This window comes from Denticeps clupeoides, chromosome 5 (genome assembly GCF_900700375.1).
Source record: "Denticeps clupeoides chromosome 5, fDenClu1.1, whole genome shotgun sequence".
NCBI classification, from domain to species: Eukaryota; Metazoa; Chordata; class Actinopteri; order Clupeiformes; family Denticipitidae; genus Denticeps; species Denticeps clupeoides.
The window spans coordinates 9,416,632-9,436,545 of record NC_041711.1 but is presented as its reverse complement, the minus strand read 5'-3'; the positions used below and the strand labels follow the sequence as shown (position 1 = coordinate 9,436,545).

Below are 19,914 nucleotides of genomic sequence, written 5' to 3'. Positions count from 1 at the left end.
AAAATCTAGGGTAAAGTTTCCAGGGGTTTTCATAACCGAGCACCATAATGAGAAGTATAGAATCATGTGAACAAGTAAGAGGTGTGCAACAGCAAAAAACTTTTAATATCCAGCATCTGTGAAAGCAAATAGTCAATGTCTTCAAATATAGTATTACAGTTATTTGAATAAACACATGTTTTTGTTCAGCAAAAAATACTTTTGTTCAAAAAACACTAGAGCCACATTTATTCTTTGCATATTCCAGAGAAGGCTGGGATCTGAGCACAGAGTCAGCAACCACAGAGCATTGAGGTGTTAAGGGCCAGGCTCAAGGGCCCAACAAGTGGTCATAATTAAATCTTAGTTCCCAAGCAGTAACCACTGAGATCAGAAAAAAAAAACTTTTACCTAGAAATGAACATAGAAACACATAAACCGCTATTTGACGTGAATGAATTCAGATAAAGAGACTCCAGAACACAGCGTGAACAGCTGACAGTGGAGTCCCCAGAGCCTGAGAGTGGTGTGGAAAAGATCTCCCACCAGGGACACCATGCACTAATCACCAAACGACACCCAGCGGTGTGAAGAAAGTGAAGTTAACGCAGGCTGGCCAATTAAAAATACACATGGGCTCAACAATTAGCACAAGGCTTACCCACAACATGACCAAACAAGCTGCTCAGTGTGTAAAGGAAAGAGTACAGGCCATGACAGCGCTCAGACTGAATCACCGGACGGGGTTAAGATAAAGGGTTTTTTTGGGTGCCTTTTTTCTGTGTGCATTTTCACACACCTCAGGCTCCACAAGTACCAACTGCCACGTCAACTGCATCTGAAGTTGAAATGACATCAAAAGATTAAATCCAATCTCATTTGCCAATGCTTATCCCCTCTCAAAGATGGCTCGTACCGTCTGGATGTAAGCAGAAAGGCTCATGGGGCAGCTGAGTTAAAACCGCATCAGTACATTTTCTATCTTTTTTATCTACAGTTATTTGTTGAGTACCATTATCACGCAGGCAAATGAATTCAAATAGACGTAAAGCAATACCTGCAATAAAATGTAATTACCCAATCAATAAAAGCACAAGACTGTTGTTCAGTTTTTTGTAGTTTCTTTCTTTGTTGTTTCTTTGTTGAAACTGAGGCATTCAAGAGCAATGATTCATTTTATGCACCAACCTGAAATCAGCACCAGCATTGTGTATTGTAGGAAGCACTAAAAAGTATTTTGTTGACGAGAATTCAGTTCATCCATGAAATGCATGCTGGCAACATGAAGATGCCATTTTGTCAATGAAATGCATGATGTCAACAACAATAACTCATTCTGTCCACAGCAAAAAGTAAATTTGTCTGCTTGTTGGACAATTGTTGTTGACAAAATACATTATGTAGCTAAAATGACATTCTGTCCTTGACAAAATCAATTTTTGTGGACAAAAATACTTTGTCATTGTCAAAATGCATTTCATGAATGAAGGGACTTTTTTTTTTTCTTGTTGACAGAATGTGTTTCATGCTCTTTTTTACAAAATTACTTTTTGTGGTCCATTTTGTGGATACTTTTTTTTCTCTCCTACATACAGTACAGACACACCCAGCCTTCTGTTCACAATTTCTGCTTTTGTGGACAAAATGTGATAAATGAAAGTTGATTTATTTCGTTATTAAATTCATTTTGTGCCAGCATAGAATACGTCTGCCTCCTGGAAATGATTTGTTAGGTGAAAGAATACCATCCCATTTTAGTCTGTTCCCTTAGTATTTATAGCTGTTTCCCATGATAGACGGTCTGTCTGTGCCAATAATTAAATTGCTTTGACCTCACGTTTGGTCTGTTCGGGGTAAGCCTTGCTTGACAAGCACTTAACGCTCGGGCCAAGGAAACCTATTAGCTGGCTCAGGGGTACAGAAAGCTGTAAGCTAAGATTACTGCTTCATCTAGCGCATGTGGATCAAGGCGCTGCCAGCACCAGTGGACGGGCCTTTTTGGAAAAGGGATGCAGGCTCTGGAGGTTGCCGCCAAAAGGAGCCTCCTGGGATGGAGCGGAGCCCTTTACACTGGATGTGCGACTCAAGCTCACGTTAGTGTCATCTGCTGTCTGGTGTTCCCAACCAAGCATTGGCCCAGATACAGGCGCATCTCCACGTGAAGGGACCACACAGTTGGAGCAGGTGCATGCTATAGGCTGCAGGTGCGCGGAGGGGGAGGCGCATGGCGCAGGGAGGGCTGGGGATGCGCAAAGCGACTCCACAGTAGAGCCCGCCGCGTCGCCGTGCGTGGATTCGCCAGGAGATCCGTCGGAAATGGGATTATTTCCAGGGGCCAAGGAGGAACGCGCGCAGAACTGAATGGGTTTTTTTTGTTGTTGTTTTGTTCTGAAAACCAAGGTAAATCCGCCTCTTGTGCTTCAAAATGAATTGATGTGGCCAAGTCATCCAAAGCAGGGGAACCGGTTCAGATAAATACGCGCTTCAGAATTTGGAGCGTGGAAATATGTTCATGTGTTGAAAACGTATGCTGTCTGAAAATATCGAGATAGTTAAAATCCCGTTATATGTGTGGTAGATTTCACACTGGAGTCTTGTAGTCGTGCCAAGAAACCTCCACTTTCTCAAAGCTGAGTAAATTGTTCATTTTCAGATTGGTTTATAACTTTGTAAAAAAGCATGAAATGAAACTGAGTCACTGCAAACAATTCTAAGCGTTGTCTAATGTGTTGATTTTATAAGTACAGGCATATTTCACTTTTCTGATAGAATTATAGCAATTAGTATAGTAGTATACTATATAAAGAGCATAAACAATATTTATGAAATGCAAATGTCCAGGGAAATTCTCTTCCGAATTACTGCATTTCTACATGGAATAAGTTTTAATGTGCTTTTGATGATATAAGATCCATCTTTTTTTATAAAACGACATGATTGTAATTATTTATGTCTGTTTTAGTGCTGATGGGGTTGCAGTGAGGACCACGTAAAGAACATTAGGTCCCACGCTGCCCTGTGAAAGGTAATCCCATTACATTAAGCTCCTTCACATCACGCTCTTCGACCGCATCTGAGCTCAGAATTACAGGTTGGCTTTATTTAGAATGCCAGGCATGCTGATTAAAAACAGATCTACAATCTGTATTAAAATAGATTTACATCTATCTGTCTTGTAAACATGAATGTTTTACAGTGAAGTTAAAACGGTGTGATCTGTGATCACACTTGCTGGACAATGTGTGTTTTGTGGGAGCATTGCTGGTTGGAAATGAACGTCCTCTCATTTTTAAAACCACAGCACCCAGCCCAATAGTTACATGACCCCAGGTGACCTTTCACCAGGTGCTCAGCCTATCTGAAGCTCATGTATTTACTTTTTATTTTGGCCCTTGCTCCTGGACAGTGGGATTGTTAGGCTGGAAGCTCCATAATCTCCCACAATCCTGTTGCGGGGGGACAAAATAGAAAGCAATTTTCTGCAGTTGCATGGTGATTTCATTGCATTGTCTTTTTTCCTTTGCATTTACATAATGCCTAAATTGGAAACAAAATTCTTTCTTTCTTTATTTATTATTTATTCTCAGAGATGGAATAGGTTTGATGGTCAAGAATTTGAACATGATGGATTAGGTAGCTGGACGGATGAAATTATTGGGTCACGGCAGGTGTAACTATGAATCCTATGTCAAAACAAGCAAAGTTAAGACCTGTAGCACTTTATTTGTACAGTAGATACACTACTCAAACTCTGTTTTCCTAAGGGCAGTGTCTCACTGGACACTCTGAAGTGCTGGATGGCATAGAGTGAGGGAAGATGCCAAAAATCTGCACTGAGCAGTCGTACCCTGCCCGCACCCCCCAGCAGATAGAAAGTGGTGATGAAAGGTAAGAGGACCAGGTATCCTAAAAGGCACATGCAGCAAGATGGCGATGTGTTTTTACCTCAGCACCGCACTAAACCTGCCGAGTTCACGCAATTGTTGACTGCCTGGCTGAATAGTTGTGCTAATTGGACAATCCAGGGGACTGGATTTTAATGAAACTAATTTGTAACCACGTGCCTCACAACACTGAACAACATGTGCTGTACATAATGCTGTGAACATGTTGCAGTGTGGAATCGTAATAAGATGCTGGTGTAATTCCTATAAAATATCATATTAAAGGGTGTATAAACATCAAGTGTCTGTTTCGCGTTCATGCAAAGTTCTCCATTCAAAAATGCTTTACCCATGAATAGGAATAAATACGTGATATTATTAAATAGGTCCACCCTGAGCCATCTCTCTAGCATGAACACATAACTCCTATTCATAGAGCCTTCAATCTAGGGGTTTGCTTATAGTGTACAAAATCATCCATTAACTGGGGGAGTCTTGTCTAAATTGAGGTCTGGAGAATTTGGAGTCCAGTGAACACAACAAAACCATAAATTCTTCCTAAAATCACTCTTGGACCATTTTTGCTATTTGGCCGAATACATTATCCTGCTGAAGAAGTGCACTGCCATCAGTGCATTGTCTTCAACCAGTTTTTTTCCACAGTGCATCCTACACACCTAGGCATCTATATGATTTATTAGTTCAGGCCTCTTTCTTCTTCTGCCCTGTGATATAGTTCTGATGTTCACATGCCCATTGAAGGAGCTCCTCATGGCCCATTACTATGTGGTCAGTTCACTCGTTGTTCTTCCTTGGATCACTTTTGGTAGGTCATGATCACTGCAGACTTGTTTGACCATGAAAATTGCTCAAGTCCTAATGCTGGTCCATTTTCATGCTTCTAACACAACTTTAATGACAAAATGTTCACATGCAGCCTAAAATATCCCACACTGACGCACTGTCAATGTTATTTACTTCAGGTGTCAGCAGTGATGTTATGGATAATGTAAAAAAAATAAATGTAACTTGTATAGCTGTAGAAGTATCCTCTGCACTATTCTCACTGGTGAATATACATTCACACAATCCTGTCTCGTCTATCCACAGGGAGCAGGATGACCTGGCAGACACCAGAAGGCCGTCCTTCGCTGGCACCGGAGCCATGGCCAGGTAGTGCTAAGAAACTCCTGTAATCAATTCCTGTCAAATTGCATTTATCTGAACAAGGGATTTAAAAACCAGAAGGAAAGAGTCCAGGAGCACAATGAGTCTTTTCCTTCACTCAGGTTGTCCCACTTCGTGCACTTGGTGCGAGACTGGGCCTCGCCACACCAAGATGATGGGCACAGTAACTCCTTCATGGAGAGGTTCAGAAACCCTGAGCACCAAGAGGAGACCTGCACAGACAGCAGAGACCAGCCAGGTCAAGTCCGCAGAAGGAAGTGAGTGTCATGGCGGCCAGTCATTCTTTTTGAAAAAGACTTTAGATATAAAAAAAAATGTCTTGGTGTATTTAATGTTTCCAAAGGGGTGTGTCATTATGATTTAAAACTTGTCATTTTTTTTTTACAAGTCATGTTTCTCAGTGGCCTCTTGCTACTCTTAACATGAACAACTGCAACAACACCGATGAGTAAGTGGGATTGTCAAAGTAGGTGCTAGTCTTTAACTCCAGTAGTCTTTTATTAGTCCAACCTATTCCCTATTAGCAACTTCCCAACATCATTCTTCATGGTTCTTGGAAGAGTGAACTTCAGATTAAGACTTCAGCTGCCACCTATTGACTGAAATGGGCTTACACAGTAATGTGTGTCTCCTGATGTTAAACACACATTACTGGCGTCACGTTGTAAAAATTCCATAAATAAGTGGGACTGAATTTTATTTAAACAAAGCTTTATGCTGATCCGAAGACGTCATCACTCAGCAATGTGGACCTGCAATCTTCTGATCATTCTTCAACATACCATGACTCTTGTACTTGGTAATTCCCTTCCCTGATAACCCCTAACTTTATAGAGGATCAGCCCTCAAGGTTAAGTCCAGTATCTCAATCTGAACGACACTTTTTTTAGCAAAAAAGAGGACAAGAAGGAGGAAATAAAGAAAGATGAGAAAAAAGATGAGAAGAAAGATGAGAAAGATGAGAAAAAGGACGAGAAGAAAGATGAGAAAAAGGATGAGAAGAAAGATGAGAAAAAGGATGAGAAGAAAGATGAGAAAAAGGATGAAAAGAAGGATGAGAAGAAAGACGATAAAAAGGATGACAAGAAAGATGATAAAAAGAAGGAAGAACCGCCGTAAGTATGTTAAGTAGTTCTGAAGCACAAACGTAGTTGATGGGACAAAAAGTAGTATAACCAGAGTGACAAAAGGCATTTTACAGGTAATACGGTCTAAAGCTGTGTCTCTGTACAGTGACTATAACCTTTTGTACCTTTGACGTGATTTTTTTTAGAAAGAATGTCTGGATCATGGACCCTTCCGCAGATATGTACTACCACTGGCTAACAGTAGTTGCATGTCCAGCATTCTACAACCTTATGCTGCTTGTGACAAGGTATACTTCTTATTAAGAGAAAACATCAGTTATACTATGAAGAATAGTAAGTATTCATGCAGTTTTATTGTTTCAGGGCTTGCTTTAACGAACTACAATCAAACTATGTGAAGATTTGGGTTGTTCTTGACTATACCTCAGATGTGATCTACTACCTTGACACATTTGTGCGATCACGAACAGGTGAAAAATAAATCAATAATAATCTTTTGTAATGCAAATTCAGTGCATGTTTATAATTTTTTAAGGAAGGAATGCAAGTAACATTCCTTATATGTTTTTGATTTCTTTATATAAGGCTTCTTGGAACAAGGACTTCTTGTGAGAGACCCCAAGAAACTGATCGAGTACTACAAAAAAACACCCCAGTTCAAATACGATGTCATATCAATGATTCCAACGGATCTTCTCTTTTTATATGTCGGCTACAACAACCCAGAGTTACGGTTCAACAGGCTGTTCAAACTGGCGAGGCTTTTTGAGTTCTTTGACCGCACTGAGACGAGAACCAATTTCCCCAACATTTTCAGAATCGGTAACCTTGTGCTGTACATTTTGATAATTATCCACTGGAATGCCTGCATATTCTATGCCATTTCAAAAGTCCTTGGCTTTGGCTCAGACACATGGGTTTACCCTAACATCTCGCACCCCGAGTATGGGCGCTTGGCCCGAAAGTACATCTACTGCCTGTACTGGTCCACACTCACACTGACCACTATTGGAGAGACACCACCACCGGTACAAGACGTCGAATATCTTTTTGTAGTCTGTGATTTTCTGATTGGCGTACTTATTTTTGCCACAATCGTCGGTAATGTTGGTGCCATGATATCCAACATGAATGCTTCCCGTGCTGAATTCCAGGCCAAGATTGACTCAATCAAACAATACATGCAATTTCGTAAGGTTACCAAGGACCTGGAGGCCAGGGTCGTCAAGTGGTTTGACTACCTCTGGACGGAGAAGAAGACTTGTGATGAGAAGGAGGTGCTGAAGAACTTGCCAGACAAGCTGAAGGCAGAGATCGCCATCAACGTACACATGGACACTCTCCGGAAAGTCCGAATTTTCCAGGACTGCGAGGTGGGCCTGCTTATCGAGCTGGTACTCAAGTTACAGCCCCAAGTGTTCAGCCCGGGGGATTACATCTGCAAGAAGGGTGACATTGGGCGTGAGATGTACATCATAAAGGAGGGCAAGCTGGCTGTGGTGGCGGATGATGGAGTAACACAGTTTGTTGTGCTTAGTGATGGCGCCTATTTTGGGGAGATCAGTATCCTGGGCATTAAGGGCAGTAAGGCAGGCAATCGCCGGACAGCCAACATCCGGAGCGTGGGTTATTCTGACCTTTTTGCTCTTTCCAAAGATGATCTTATGGAGGCGCTTACTGAGTACCCAGATACCAAGAAGGCCATTGAGGAGAAGGGTAAAGCAATCTTGATGAAGGACAATTTGATAGATGAGTCCATTGCTAACTCAGCAAGTGACCCCAAGGACATGGATGAGAAACTTGGCGTGCTGGAGGGCAACCTGGAGGTCATGCAACTGAAAATGAAAAAACTGATGTCTGACTGGTCAACCAGCCAAAACAAGATCAAGCAGAGGATTACGAACATGGAGGCCAGAGTAAAAACTCTGAGAGTAGAAGACTTTTCTGAGGTTATCGAGGATAAAAAAGAGGAAGAGAAAAAGAAGTAGTCTTGCAGTATTTCAACCTTTACCAAAAGGGATCATAAAGGCAGGTGAAATATGATGTCATATCTTCTCATGCTACAAGACATCCACAAATTATGGTTCAACAGACTGTCAGGGATATTTGCTTATGTTTCCTGTAGGTGTATAGCCTTCAAATGGACAATTTCCACAAGCTTGTTCACTTAACAATGCTATGTTCTAGCAAGAAAAATGCATTTTTTTTTTTTAAAACAACTGCATCAGTTTGCATTCTGAGGAAAGTATAAATCCTCACCATTCATCCACATTAAATCTCATGTCAAATGTGGTTTATATAATTGTTTGTACCTGTTACAAAATTTCCATTCCCTTAGATTTGTAGTGTTTTGATTTCTTACCAGGATCTCCCAATTCATGTACAATAGTCTTTTTTGTAAACGTTTTTGCTCTATTAAAATGAGGTATAATGATTAAATGTAATATCTCTGCTACAACAAAAGATCATTGCATTGATGCAACTGTCAATAACTGACTTTTAAAGAATATGAAACTATGCTTCTTGCATAAGTCAGCTTTTCCAAAACTTATGCTGTAATATTACTTAAAAGGGATCATTCCTGTTCCAGAACCCTAACTCCTGGGCACTAGCCAGATTTGATCATTTCAAAGCTTAGTTGTTTACAAGAAAGACATAAATTGTTGACAAGGGCATCTGATACATGCCATAAATGTAAATTTGTAATAAACTTGCAAACAAGTTCGACATTAGAATGTGCAGGTCACAGTCAATAGAATTCACCCAACACCACAAGATGGAAAAAAGCAGTCGCTTTTATTTAGCATTATGTTTTCACACCAAGTGATACTTTAAGCCTTCTAGTTCCTTTAAAAGAGGAGTAACTGTCAGGACAAATCTACAATGTACAGCTTCTCGCAGAAGACCTGCTTGAAACTAGTCCTCCTTTTCTTGTACGGCTCTAGAGTCCTTCGGACATGGGCGTGTGCAGCAGCAGCACAAACGGGAAAAACTACTGTGGACAAAGTGACAGGAGGGGGTATGTGAGGAAATGACGACCAGTGGCTCAGAATGCTCATGAGGATGAAGAAAGGATGGCGTTGCACAAGTGCAGATTTTGGGGCTCGCTTCTCAGTGGTTCAATGGTTTACACTTCCACAGCCTGACCTTAACAGTCCAGGAGCTTTGAGGTGATGTCAATACATAAGGCCAATTTCATAACTTTCATAACGCCTTTACACCTCACAGGTTGTTGGTTTATGTCTATGTACCTGTACTCATCAGACATTGCTTCTCCAACTTCTAATTAATCAGAAACAAAACCATAAACTGAAAATGACAACAAAGCACATCAAATTACATGAAAAGATTTGTAAGTCATAGGTTAGGCAGCAATCTACTGGCTAAATCTGTAGAGCCATACTGTATAAATTACACAATGCATGAAAGCTACTGCTGCAGAGGGTGGCTTTCAAAAACACCAATGTCACTTTTTTTCTACCGACATTTAAATCCCATTCCAACAACACAGTTTGTGGTGACAACAGGGGCATTTCACAGTTAGTTTTAGAAATAATAATAAAAAAAAGGCCCCAGCAACAACTTTTATGATCATTAATAGAAGACTTAGAAGCACTCGAGATTCCAATCCAGAGAATGGTACATTTAAGCTGTAATACTCCCACAAACTGGCTGAACCAAGTAAAATGCCATTAATGGCGAGCTATAAAAAATGCTCGAATTTATTATAAATGTGCTTAGGAAAACCATGCTTAGTAAAACAAAGATTTATGAATTAGACTTCTGGAGAGGTTACTTAGGAGGGAGGGAGGAAAAAAACAAATTTTGGAAACATTCGGCATATGTCTAAGTGCACTTACACAGTCTCACTTCGCAGTGCTTTCCAAAAAAAAATAAAAAAGTAATAATGTTTCTGAACCAACCATCATTGAGAGATATCAGTCATTCACCCCCCCTTCCATCCCATACATGCTATAAAAGCCAGTGGAAATTACATCCGTGAACACTCTGCCTCAATAACCAAAATGGGATTATAGAACAGTAATAAGATGGGCTGAAGAACTTTTGAGACTTTATGTTTCGTTATGCCCGCATCAACAATAAGGCAGGCAAAGATAATACGGGATGAAGACCATGCAGCAAGAAAGAAGTCATTTCCTTTTTTTTTTTCTTTTCTATTTGTCACATGAAAATTTAAACATTCACATATATCCATTTTAAATAACCCCTGCTCTCATTTTCATCCCTTGACGAGAAGAAAAAAAAAAAAAAAAGTGAGAAGTTTAACACCAGGCGAATGTCCGAAGAACTGATTTAAACCTTAAAATAAATAGTAAAGAAAAACAAAACCCTTTCTATACAGAGAAAAACAAGGAGACACCACATTTACATGAGCTGGAGTAGGAGGTTGGTAAGGGGAATCAGAATTTGATCATGATTTTTCTGCTGCTCCACAGCCAGGCACGAACCCCCAAAAAAAAAAAAAAAAAAAAAAAAAAAAAAAAAAAACCTAAACAAACAAAAACAAAAAAAAAGGACAACTAGAGCACTCTAATTGAATGCGCCATTTTGGATTTGCTTTTTTTCTTTTCTTTTATATTATAGTGTGAATTATTTCCTCTTTTAAAATTTCCTCTCAGTTCTTTTTTCAGATAGGGACTGTGTGAAAAGGAGTCCATTCTGCTTGCTGGAGCGCTGTTTCAGAGCATGCCGAACCCTTTGGCATAGGTGATGGCTTTCAGCAGTCTGTCGCGCAGCTTCTCTCTGCTTGTGTACTCGGGGAGGAGCAGCACGTTGAAGCAGGTGTGGGAAGTTGGTAACCTGCCCAGCAGAAAGAGTGCAGAGCAATGAAAACCCCTCAAGAAGCCCTAAACTTGTTTCACATATCACTACGTCTTTCTGTTATTAGTCTAATGTCCCAGTGTGGGCTTACCTATCTGTGTCAGGACCATTCTTTGCAATAATCATTTTCAGTTTGCCCAGCCCTCCTACTGGTGCCCGGTCTGTGCCGGTGGTGAACTGCAGGAAGAGCCTCTTCTGCTCTTCACTGAAGGAGTGTAATGTTTCCCAGAAGTCTCTGCAGGATGGAACCATTATGTTCACATTACACTATCCCTAGGCTATGGATTTGTCAAATAAATAAAACAAAATAAACTTACAAAAACAACTAACTGAAATAGGACCGAGACATACTGAGATAAGTTACTTATGTTTCACCAGTAATCAATCACACTTCTGAACACTTTTGAAAATGATTCCCTTTAGTCTCAAATGTCTTATCTTAAAGTTCAAAATATATTGCAGCCATAGATTGTGCAAGATGTCTCACTTAGAGGGGTCTGTAATTTATCATAGGGACACTTCAACTGTGAGAGACAGAATCAAAAATCCAGGAACATCACATTGTATGATTAATTTATTGTATATGGTGCAAAAACCGTATTTAGCATCTATAAGCAAGCAAGAATTTTGTCCCTAACAGACCTGTTACTTCTCTATCCTTCACTCGTTACCTGCATTAAGGGCGCCTGTTTGAACTGGTTATCTGTTTAAAAGATGCCTGCCCACACCTTCAAACAGACTGGGACGAGCTAATCTACAAGCAGCAAGCAATTGTTAGCAATTATTAGAAAATGGAATTACTGGCAATTTCCCTCAACCTGGGACTCCATGCAAGATCTCACCTCGTGGGGTGCAAATGATCTTGAGAACAGTGAGGAAACAGACCAGAAGTACACAGGGGGAACTGGTCAATGACCTGAAGAGAGCTGGGACCACAGTAACAAAGGTTACTATTAGTAACACTACGTAGTCATGGATTAAAATCCTGTAGTGCTCAAAAGGTCCCCCTGCTTAAGACAGAACATGTCCAGGCCCATCTAAAGTTTGCCAGAGATCATCTGGATGATGGTCAGATGAGACCAAAACAGAAGTTGTGTTTGGAAGGGTTTCAGCAAGATTTTCAGCAAAAACCGTAGCTGGATCTTCAAGCATGACAATGATCCCAAACCAGCCAACAAAGGAGTGGCTACTTCAAGTGAAGTGATTGCCACTGTGATAAACCGCACAGGACATGGTCCATACAATGAAATGTGTCCTCTACTTTTAACTCATCACCAGCCTGTCTCCAGACCTCAGTCCAATGGAGAATCTGTGCCCAGTGACAGCCCCAAAACATCACAGCTCTTGAGAAGATCTGCATGGAGGAATGGACCAAAAGGCCAGCTAAAGTGTCTACAAACCTGGCAAAGACCATTACAAAATACTGAGGTGAACTATTCATGTTATTGACAAAAATACTTCTTTTGTGCACAATTATACAAATAAATAATTTAAAAATCATACAATGCTACTTCCCGGATATTTATTTATTTATTTACTTACACAGTTCTCTCACAGTTGAAGCGTACTTATTCTAACTTACAGACCTCTCATCTTTTTAAGTGGGACAACTTGCACAATCAGTGGCTGCCAAATACTTTTTTGCCCCACTGAAGCATACATTAAAATCATTATTGACAAAAGAAAAAAAACTGCATGTCCCCATTCCAGGGACTACGTACCTAATGATGCGTGAGTCTTTACTGTAGCCTCCATCATACTCTGTGGTGTCTTCAAGTGCTTGAAACTCTAGGTTCTGAGTTTCAAGCAAATATTGCCATTAAATAAACAACTTTTGCAGAAGAAAACAAAAGATCAATTATTGACAGGTGCCCATCTCACCCTGCTTCCACAGATAAGCAGCTCAATTTCCTCAGGTCGAAATAAATATTTCAGGGGTGACTCGTTGGTAACCATGTGGAAACCTCTTCTGAAGGCTTTGAACTGCTTCTCCACACTCTTGTTAAGCATGTAATCAGCATACTGAGCCACAAATTCCTACAGGCAGCAAAGAGAAACATGTTATATTTAAGAAAGATGTAAATAATTCCAAGACCCCCACTCTAATATCTCAATGCAATGATACATAAGCAACACACCAATATTACTTATGCAGTAAAATAAAAAATGTAACTGATTGTTTACTCACTTTTCGGTTTTCATTTGTGACTGGGATTTTGTCACCATTTTCCCTTAAGTTGTACATGATTGGGTTTCCAAAGAGGTCTGTCTGAGATATCTGGAAAGTGATCATCATATCCTCCTCTACTGAGCCCTCATATTCCAGCAGCTCTTTCAAACTCTGGTACAGAATCTGCATATATAAGGTTAATGGAAAAGTAATTAAAACACTTTTGTGATAATAAAGCACATGTCTGTGTGTATATGAGTATGTTAAATGTCTAAAGTGGTGGTTCTGAAACTCTTTCTATTATCCCCCATAAAAATATTTTTCATGCTGAAATGCTTCCCATTCACTTTCAATGGGGTGACATAATATACAGCAAAAGTGAATTATGTCCATCACTTAAAGAGCTGTGGTGACAAGGGCCAGCTAATCAAGACCATATCCATGCAAATATTATGGCCAATTAGTTGCATTTCTGTTATGTTGACTATGTAGTCACAAGTGACTAGTTTGTTGCCACTCCTGTGCTCCCTGCTGCATGGCTGCCACACAGACCATCATGAAATGACACAATGCAGTGCCTCCACCATGTACGGTTACAGCAGGTTGCCGTAACCGATATGAAATCTTTGTTCGAATGCAATTACGACTCTGACATTAAGCACAAAGTTTCTGTCTTTTCTCTTGCACATCGGTTACTAGTCAAGAGAGATCCTTTTTTTACTTTTAATTGTGAGGTAAAAAACATGTTTTGTTTTTTTTTACCTCAGAATTATGAACATTGTGCTGTCTTTCTTTACTACAAAATGGGAATTGTACATGATGAAGGGGACAAGTACCGGATGTGAATCTGATAGGTCTCGGAAAGTGCCTTTCTTTCCCATAAGCTTTCTGTAGACAACCATCGGGAAATGGACATCAAGAATACAATTGTTGTAGATGGCAAGGCCCAGGACAATACCGATGAGTGTGAACTGGCCTTCATTCTCAAAGGAAGATGGGTTGAACCAAAACAGCTTTGTGCTTTCATCATATGTGAACATTCCTGCAGGGGAACAACATTGTAGGGTAAGTACATTGTAAAGAAATACAAAAACAAAAATCAATATGGTCCAGTACTGGTCTGCAGCAAAGACTGTACCAATATCTGGATTGAAGATCTCCTCTACCACCAGCTGGAAGAACTCTTTGGACACTCCTCCTTCGTCTACACCTTGCTCTCCTTCAAACTCAACGTACAACTGCTTCTTCAAGTCTGCAGGATTCTCCATGGCAATCATCTCAAGCTAAAAGCAGCAATACCGATGATATCAGATAATGCACATCACAATAACACAAGAATGGCAAAACCACATATTACATACACAAGATACTGAAAGCGAAAATGTGCTCATTTTACGACACTTACTCGGACCAGAGCGTCGTCGATGATGTGGTCTCGCCGCACTTTGAGGCGGAGGTAAGGGTTGAGCTGCTGCCCTTGAACCAGACTGTAGAGCACGGTGATGCGGCGCTCACTATACATGCGAATTCGGTTGTCATAGTAGAGGCCCAGGTTCTTGGTGACTGCGTTCAGAATGAACGGGCACGTCATGAATGAGAATTTGTTCTCAGTCTCCACCTTGAAGAAAGTGTAGTCCTTATCCATCTCCAGCACGTCGTTGAGCGGCTCATTCACAAACTCCTCAAAGGAAATGAGCGGCCGTCGGCAGTCAGAGGTGCGGATGCCCAGCTCCAGCTCCAATGGATCTACGCGAGGGCCCTTCTTGCTGCGCCGCTCCTCACCCAGGAGCTCCTGCAGGGTCAACTCACTGGACTCGGGCAGCGGATCCTCATCCTCCTATACATATAAATAGAAAACAGTATGCCTTCAATAACTGGATAATTCAATGACTAAAGGCCAAATTTTATACCTTCACTTCAGTCATTCAGTAACTTAAAGCTGTCACTGTATTTCCAAAGTATCGACTAAGTTTGTATTATTTGTCAGCAGGGTCCAAAATAAATACAAAGTCTAATGCACGTACAAACGTATGCAGACCGATTTCACACAGCCCTTTCTCACAGTCACTCTCTTTTTTTTCCTGACATATTACTCCTGATATTAGCTGCTGGGCATTTGCATACAGAGACCACATGCATTCAGTTGTGTCAACACTGGTTAACCAACCTTACAAATTATTTTATTTGCTCATGGACGCGGCAAACAAGTTTCTAAAAAGTTCAAATTAGGGCTGTGTGGCATAAACAGTATGCAATATTAATTTGGCCAAAGGGAGAGATTTTTATTATACTGGCCTACAGCAGAAAATGACAAAGTTGCATCAACTGCGCAAAACCACGCCGACATGCAGCACAAGCCATTCGTTTTGGGCGAGAGTGGACAGCAGGGTTTCCGCAGATGTTTATAAAAGTCCTACATTTGAGTTCCCAAAACAATAAGGCCTTAAATAACATTAAGACCCAATAAATAAAACGAAACAAGCCTTCAATCTGTCAGTAATACACCAGTCACTGGTCCGTGTGCTCGCTGCACTTAGTAAACCCAGAACTGCGGCACGCTCGCATGGAAATAACCAGGGGCATCCTAGCCTGTTTGGTGCCCTGTACAAAAAAAAAAAGTCATTATGATTTAAAAAATAAAATCTTGGGACTCCTGGAGGGACTGCATGATAAAATATGAACAAGCACAGTGTTTAAAAAATATTGTAAGAAATTATTTCAGTAAAAACCAAAGATTTTAAGCACCTAAATTTTTTAATAAATCACTCGCAAATGTTATTAAATGAACACTTTATAAGTTCCCCCCAAAATTACGAACCGGTAAACTGGCTGCAGCGTGACTGCATTACCTCATCGTTGTGCTCCGTGTCCACATCGCCACCCAGCACATTTGCATAGTAGACGATTTTCAAGCATTTGGTGGCCGCCACCACAGCGTCGTCGTCGTTGACCAGGTTGCGGCTGTTGAACTCGTTGCTAATGACCTTGTAGGTGATGAGCTGCTGGAAGGTCTCCATCATGCGCCGTATCTGCACGGCCGAGTAGCACGACCAAAGCCGCGCCAGTTTAGCGAGGGCCGGCAACGGCAGTTTGCTCATGGCCTTGCAGAACTGCGGCAGCGCAATCTCCAGGTACTCTGGGCTGTGGAGGTTGCCGTTCTCCATGACAATGACGAACAAGTTCAGGTAGTTGGGGTCGCGGGAGTACACGTTGTGGTAGGTGAGGTCGCACTCCACGTTGGGCGACAGGTAAACCAGAGCGTTGAGGAAGGCCGCCTCCACTTTCTCGTTAGACAGCAGCCGTTCGTAAACCCGGCGCACGGCATCAATGTCCACCGACACCTCGTCAGGCCCCAGCTTCTGAACATCGTTGTCACTTTCGCCCAGACCTGACGAGGACGCCTCCGAGTCCTCCTCCATGGCCGAAGCTGAGCAGGCAGCGGTGGCGGCGGCCTCCTTCTCATCCTCATCCTTATCCTCATCTTTGGCCTGCAGGGACTTCAGCTCCTCCTTGGTGTGCTGCTTGGAGCGGCGGAAGCTCTGCACCAGGCCCTCGGCGCTGGAGAACACTCGGCCAATGACGCGGATCAGAGGGGAGTAGTCTTCCTTCTCTCCACAGCTCTCAAGTATTTCGTACACCTTTTCCTCGGTCAGATATTTCACATCTAAAGAGCAAAGCATTTTTATATAAATCATATATAAGCTTCAAAAAGATCTGGATCAATACTTCAGCCAGTCATTTTTATAAACACAATGAGACAACAAGACAGCCTGTTGGGCAGCGGTGGCCTAGTGGGTTAGGAAAACGGAATCGTAATTGGAAGGTTGCCGTTTCAAACCTCCAGGGTGCCACTGAGCAAGGTACCGTCCCCACACACTGCTCCCCGGGTGCTGGTCATGGCTGCCCACTGCTCACCAAGGGTGATGGTTAAAAGCAGAGGACACATTTCGTTGTCACCATGTGCTGTGCTGCAGTGTTTAATTATTAGAATCATTTCACTTTCACGTTAAACAAAAAAATCTTAAGGCACTAAGATTTTAGTAAAATAATTTTAAGAAATAAATAAGCTATAAAAACAGGTACAATGTTCCTTTAAAAAGAGTCAGTCACAGCCGGAGCCCACCATGTTATAGTATTCATGCCAGCAACGGTTCATTCATACGTAGATGCAAAACAAGTGAAATATATCCAGCTGACCAAAGAATTTTACAACAGATAGATAATGCAACATGACGGGCACTGCAAATACCATTCAAATTTTGGTCTGAAGTTATTCATTAACTATTAATAATTTGAACATTGAATGAATTATTTAATCTGTATCTTGTGTATTGCACAGTGTCTCGGATGTCAGAATCAACACATTTTCTTTAATATGATGAGTTTTTAAATGAAATAAATGAAATTCATTCCGCGTACACTGATGAACACTTCAAAATTTAAGCATTATGTTATATTTTACAAACGAGACGTATGTAGTTAAGGTGTTGTATTGTTTGAGAGGCAGAGCTGATTTTTTCCCCCTGCGTTACATATTTAATGAAAAGACCTGATTCTGATGACGTGTATTTAAGCATGCTCGATGTCTCACAACTGGACCCACCTTTGAAGTTGTCCCTCATAGAATGCAGGTCCTTGTGCTTAATTTTGCGATTGGCGCAAGCCAAGTTGTTGTGGCCTCCAATAGCACTGTTCTCCAGGTAAGCAGAGCTCGTGCCTTTCTTGGAAGGGTGAGGGTCACACAGCTTGGCGTTGATCTTGTACAGCTCCAGCGCCTTGACTGCCGCCGCATTATTGTCCATGCGGTGGAAGGTGGGGCAGGAGGCGCAGCAGTCATTTGTGCAAGACTCATTACCGCAGCCCTCCGTTAACTGGTGGTAGTAGCGCTCTATTAGATGCTTTGCAGCTGCTCGCTTCCTGCAAAGGGCAAGGGGGTTAGCAGCCAAACACCACAACACAATAAAGTTAATCAGTCGATCAATCAAGCTACGCACTGAGAAACAGTAGATAACAAGTGAATTGTTCATATTACTCACAAAAAGGCCCTATGCTAACGTACACACGCGACATGCCAGGAATAAATCCTTCCCAGTATTCCTTCATTAAAAAAAAAAAAAAAAAAAAAAAAAAAAAAAAAAAAAAAAAAAACACTTTTGCAGCTCCACTATAGCATATGGACAGGGAGATGAAGCTACTGCTGTACTTATTTTTTTTGCTTCTTGCTTCAAAGTTTTCTGTTTGGGCAGTTTCACACATCAATCCATGTGCAGGGCGATTCACTAGAATAATCATGCAGGACAAAATCAGTACCTATGTAAATACCAGCCATTAAAATGTCTTACATTCGGCTTGCTTCGGGGTTTTCAAAGTCAGACTCCTCTTGTTCTCTGGAGACATTGGAAAAACACACCATCCATTAACATGGTTATCATGCACGCAGAGAACAAATTCTCATCGCGGTACAGCAATAAGAAGTTTATTTAAAAAAAAATCTGCACACTGTCAGCGTGGAGCATTCGGCTGCTCGACGACGCAGCACGAAATATACCCGGCGACGCGCACGGCCGCCGCCTGACAATAGTTCGCAGGCTCGACCACACGCTCGCAAAGAACGATGGACGACGCGATCGAACGCAAACCCGAGAAGGCGGAGAAAATAAAATGAAATTAAAAAAAAAAAAAAGAAGCACCCTCTCACTCACGCACGCCGCCTGCGCGTACGCGCCCCATGATACAGCAGTTTCGTGGAAGCCGGAGCGCGGCTAGCCGGCTAACAGCTAGCCCGCGTTCTGCACGGTCCCTTCCCGAAACGGCGGTAGCGCCCGGGGCGACAGGTGCACACGCCCCGCGGCCGCCCGGCTCGCTTGCGGTCACACGCAACGCGACCTCGGTCACACGTAACGCGAAGCCGGCCCTCTTCTCGGGTGTTCGCTTTAACGTGACGGCGGAAAGCGGGAATTAAATGAAGCCCAGGCCGCATTCTGCAGCGGTGACCGGGGGGAGGGACGAGGTGGGACAGTCCCGGGCGCCGCGGCCTCGAACACAAAAGCGGCGACATGTCTCGACTGTTTATATTGCGAACAGGCCAGCGGCTCATAAAAACGTGGAGTTGGGGGTTTCAGACGCAAGACAGACCAGCAAAACGCTCGTTGAAAAAAAACAAGTCATCGCGTCCCCTCCTCGCTTGTGCTAACGCTAATGCTACCGCTAGCTGACGCAGCCCGGGCGCTCTGCTCGGAGCCATGGCCGACCTGTCGTGTCCTCCCGCGCGGGCAGACACGGCCTGTGGTGGCGCACACTCACAGTCCTCCGTCTCGTCGGGATTCATACGACACTTTATCCCTCTGTTTTCCCGTTTCCCCTTCTCCTCTCTCGCCCGCCGCGTGTTCCGCCAGAACGCTGCGACCGTGGGTTCCGTCTCGGGCTGCAGCAGCTTCACTTCAGGCCTGTCTCTCTCTCCGTCCGGCGACTCCCGTTTTCTGCCATCTTCGCTTCAACGAGGCTCCTCGAACGCCAGGGGGACGCATCCCAGCATGCAACGTTGCCGCGTGCCCCTACCTGCCGGGGTCACGCACTGGGGTCACGCACCGACGTCCCGCGCGGGTCCCTGCCACAAAAGGACTTTTTTTTTATTGTAATAAAAAAATAGAAATTCTTTGCAATAAGAGATGCATTTAGCCGCTGTGCATTTATTTTTATATGTAATTTCAAAATATAGAATGCACTTATTTCAATTCAGTTGTTTTAACTATTTTCTGCCACA

General features: G+C 42.2%; 2 protein-coding genes across 4 annotated transcripts; one reads left to right on the top strand and one right to left on the bottom strand.

Annotated features, from left to right (window-relative positions):
* Nucleotides 1-1,945: 1,945 nt before the first annotated feature.
* On the top strand, nt 1,946-8,573 carry LOC114791189 (cyclic nucleotide-gated channel cone photoreceptor subunit alpha-like). 2 transcript variants are annotated; one of them, XM_028981821.1, is made up of 10 exons: nt 1,946-2,379; nt 2,942-3,004; nt 3,749-3,867; nt 4,974-5,036; nt 5,153-5,308; nt 5,440-5,499; nt 5,942-6,166; nt 6,325-6,426; nt 6,503-6,609; nt 6,725-8,573. In XM_028981821.1, exons 3-10 carry the CDS (start codon nt 3,797-3,799, stop codon nt 8,125-8,127), a joined length of 2,187 nt encoding a protein of 728 aa, XP_028837654.1. In that variant the 5' UTR covers nt 1,946-2,379; nt 2,942-3,004; nt 3,749-3,796; the 3' UTR covers nt 8,128-8,573. The 2 variants fall into 2 exon arrangements, with proteins under 2 accessions (XP_028837654.1, XP_028837655.1); XM_028981822.1 differs by having other exon boundaries at nt 3,744-3,867.
* Nucleotides 8,574-8,916: 343 nt separating this feature from the next.
* Nucleotides 8,917-19,686, bottom strand: LOC114791188 (ubiquitin-protein ligase E3A). 2 transcript variants are annotated; one of them, XM_028981819.1, is made up of 12 exons: nt 19,403-19,686; nt 18,494-18,538; nt 17,755-18,068; nt 16,001-16,815; nt 14,557-14,988; nt 14,290-14,434; nt 13,988-14,193; nt 13,170-13,334; nt 12,863-13,018; nt 12,703-12,776; nt 11,073-11,216; nt 8,917-10,960 (listed from the first exon to the last, which is right to left on the bottom strand). In XM_028981819.1, exons 1-12 carry the CDS (start codon nt 19,477-19,479, stop codon nt 10,840-10,842), a joined length of 2,694 nt encoding a protein of 897 aa, XP_028837652.1. In that variant the 5' UTR covers nt 19,480-19,686; the 3' UTR covers nt 8,917-10,839. The 2 variants fall into 2 exon arrangements, with proteins under 2 accessions (XP_028837652.1, XP_028837653.1); XM_028981820.1 differs by having other exon boundaries at nt 19,455-19,686.
* Between the last annotated feature and the right edge of the window lie 228 nt (nt 19,687-19,914).

Bases quoted from the DNA above. Each gene is read 5' to 3' on its own strand.
- LOC114791189 (XM_028981821.1), top strand. From the start codon at position 3,797: ATGCCAAAAATCTGCACTGAGCAGTCGTACCCTGCCCGCACCCCCCAG. The intron at 5,037-5,152 runs GTAGTGCTAAGA...TCCTTCACTCAG, and splicing joins GGCACCGGAGCCATGGCCAG to GTTGTCCCACTTCGTGCACT. The intron at 6,167-6,324 runs GTAAGTATGTTA...GATTTTTTTTAG, and splicing joins AAAAAGAAGGAAGAACCGCC to AAAGAATGTCTGGATCATGG.
- LOC114791188 (XM_028981819.1), bottom strand. From the start codon at position 19,479: ATGAATCCCGACGAGACGGAGGACTGTGAGTGTGCGCCACCACAGGCC. The intron at 14,989-16,000 runs GTAATGCAGTCA...TTATATGTATAG, and splicing joins ACACGGAGCACAACGATGAG to GAGGATGAGGATCCGCTGCC. The intron at 13,335-13,987 runs GTACTTGTCCCC...TTATATATGCAG, and splicing joins ACCTATCAGATTCACATCCG to ATTCTGTACCAGAGTTTGAA.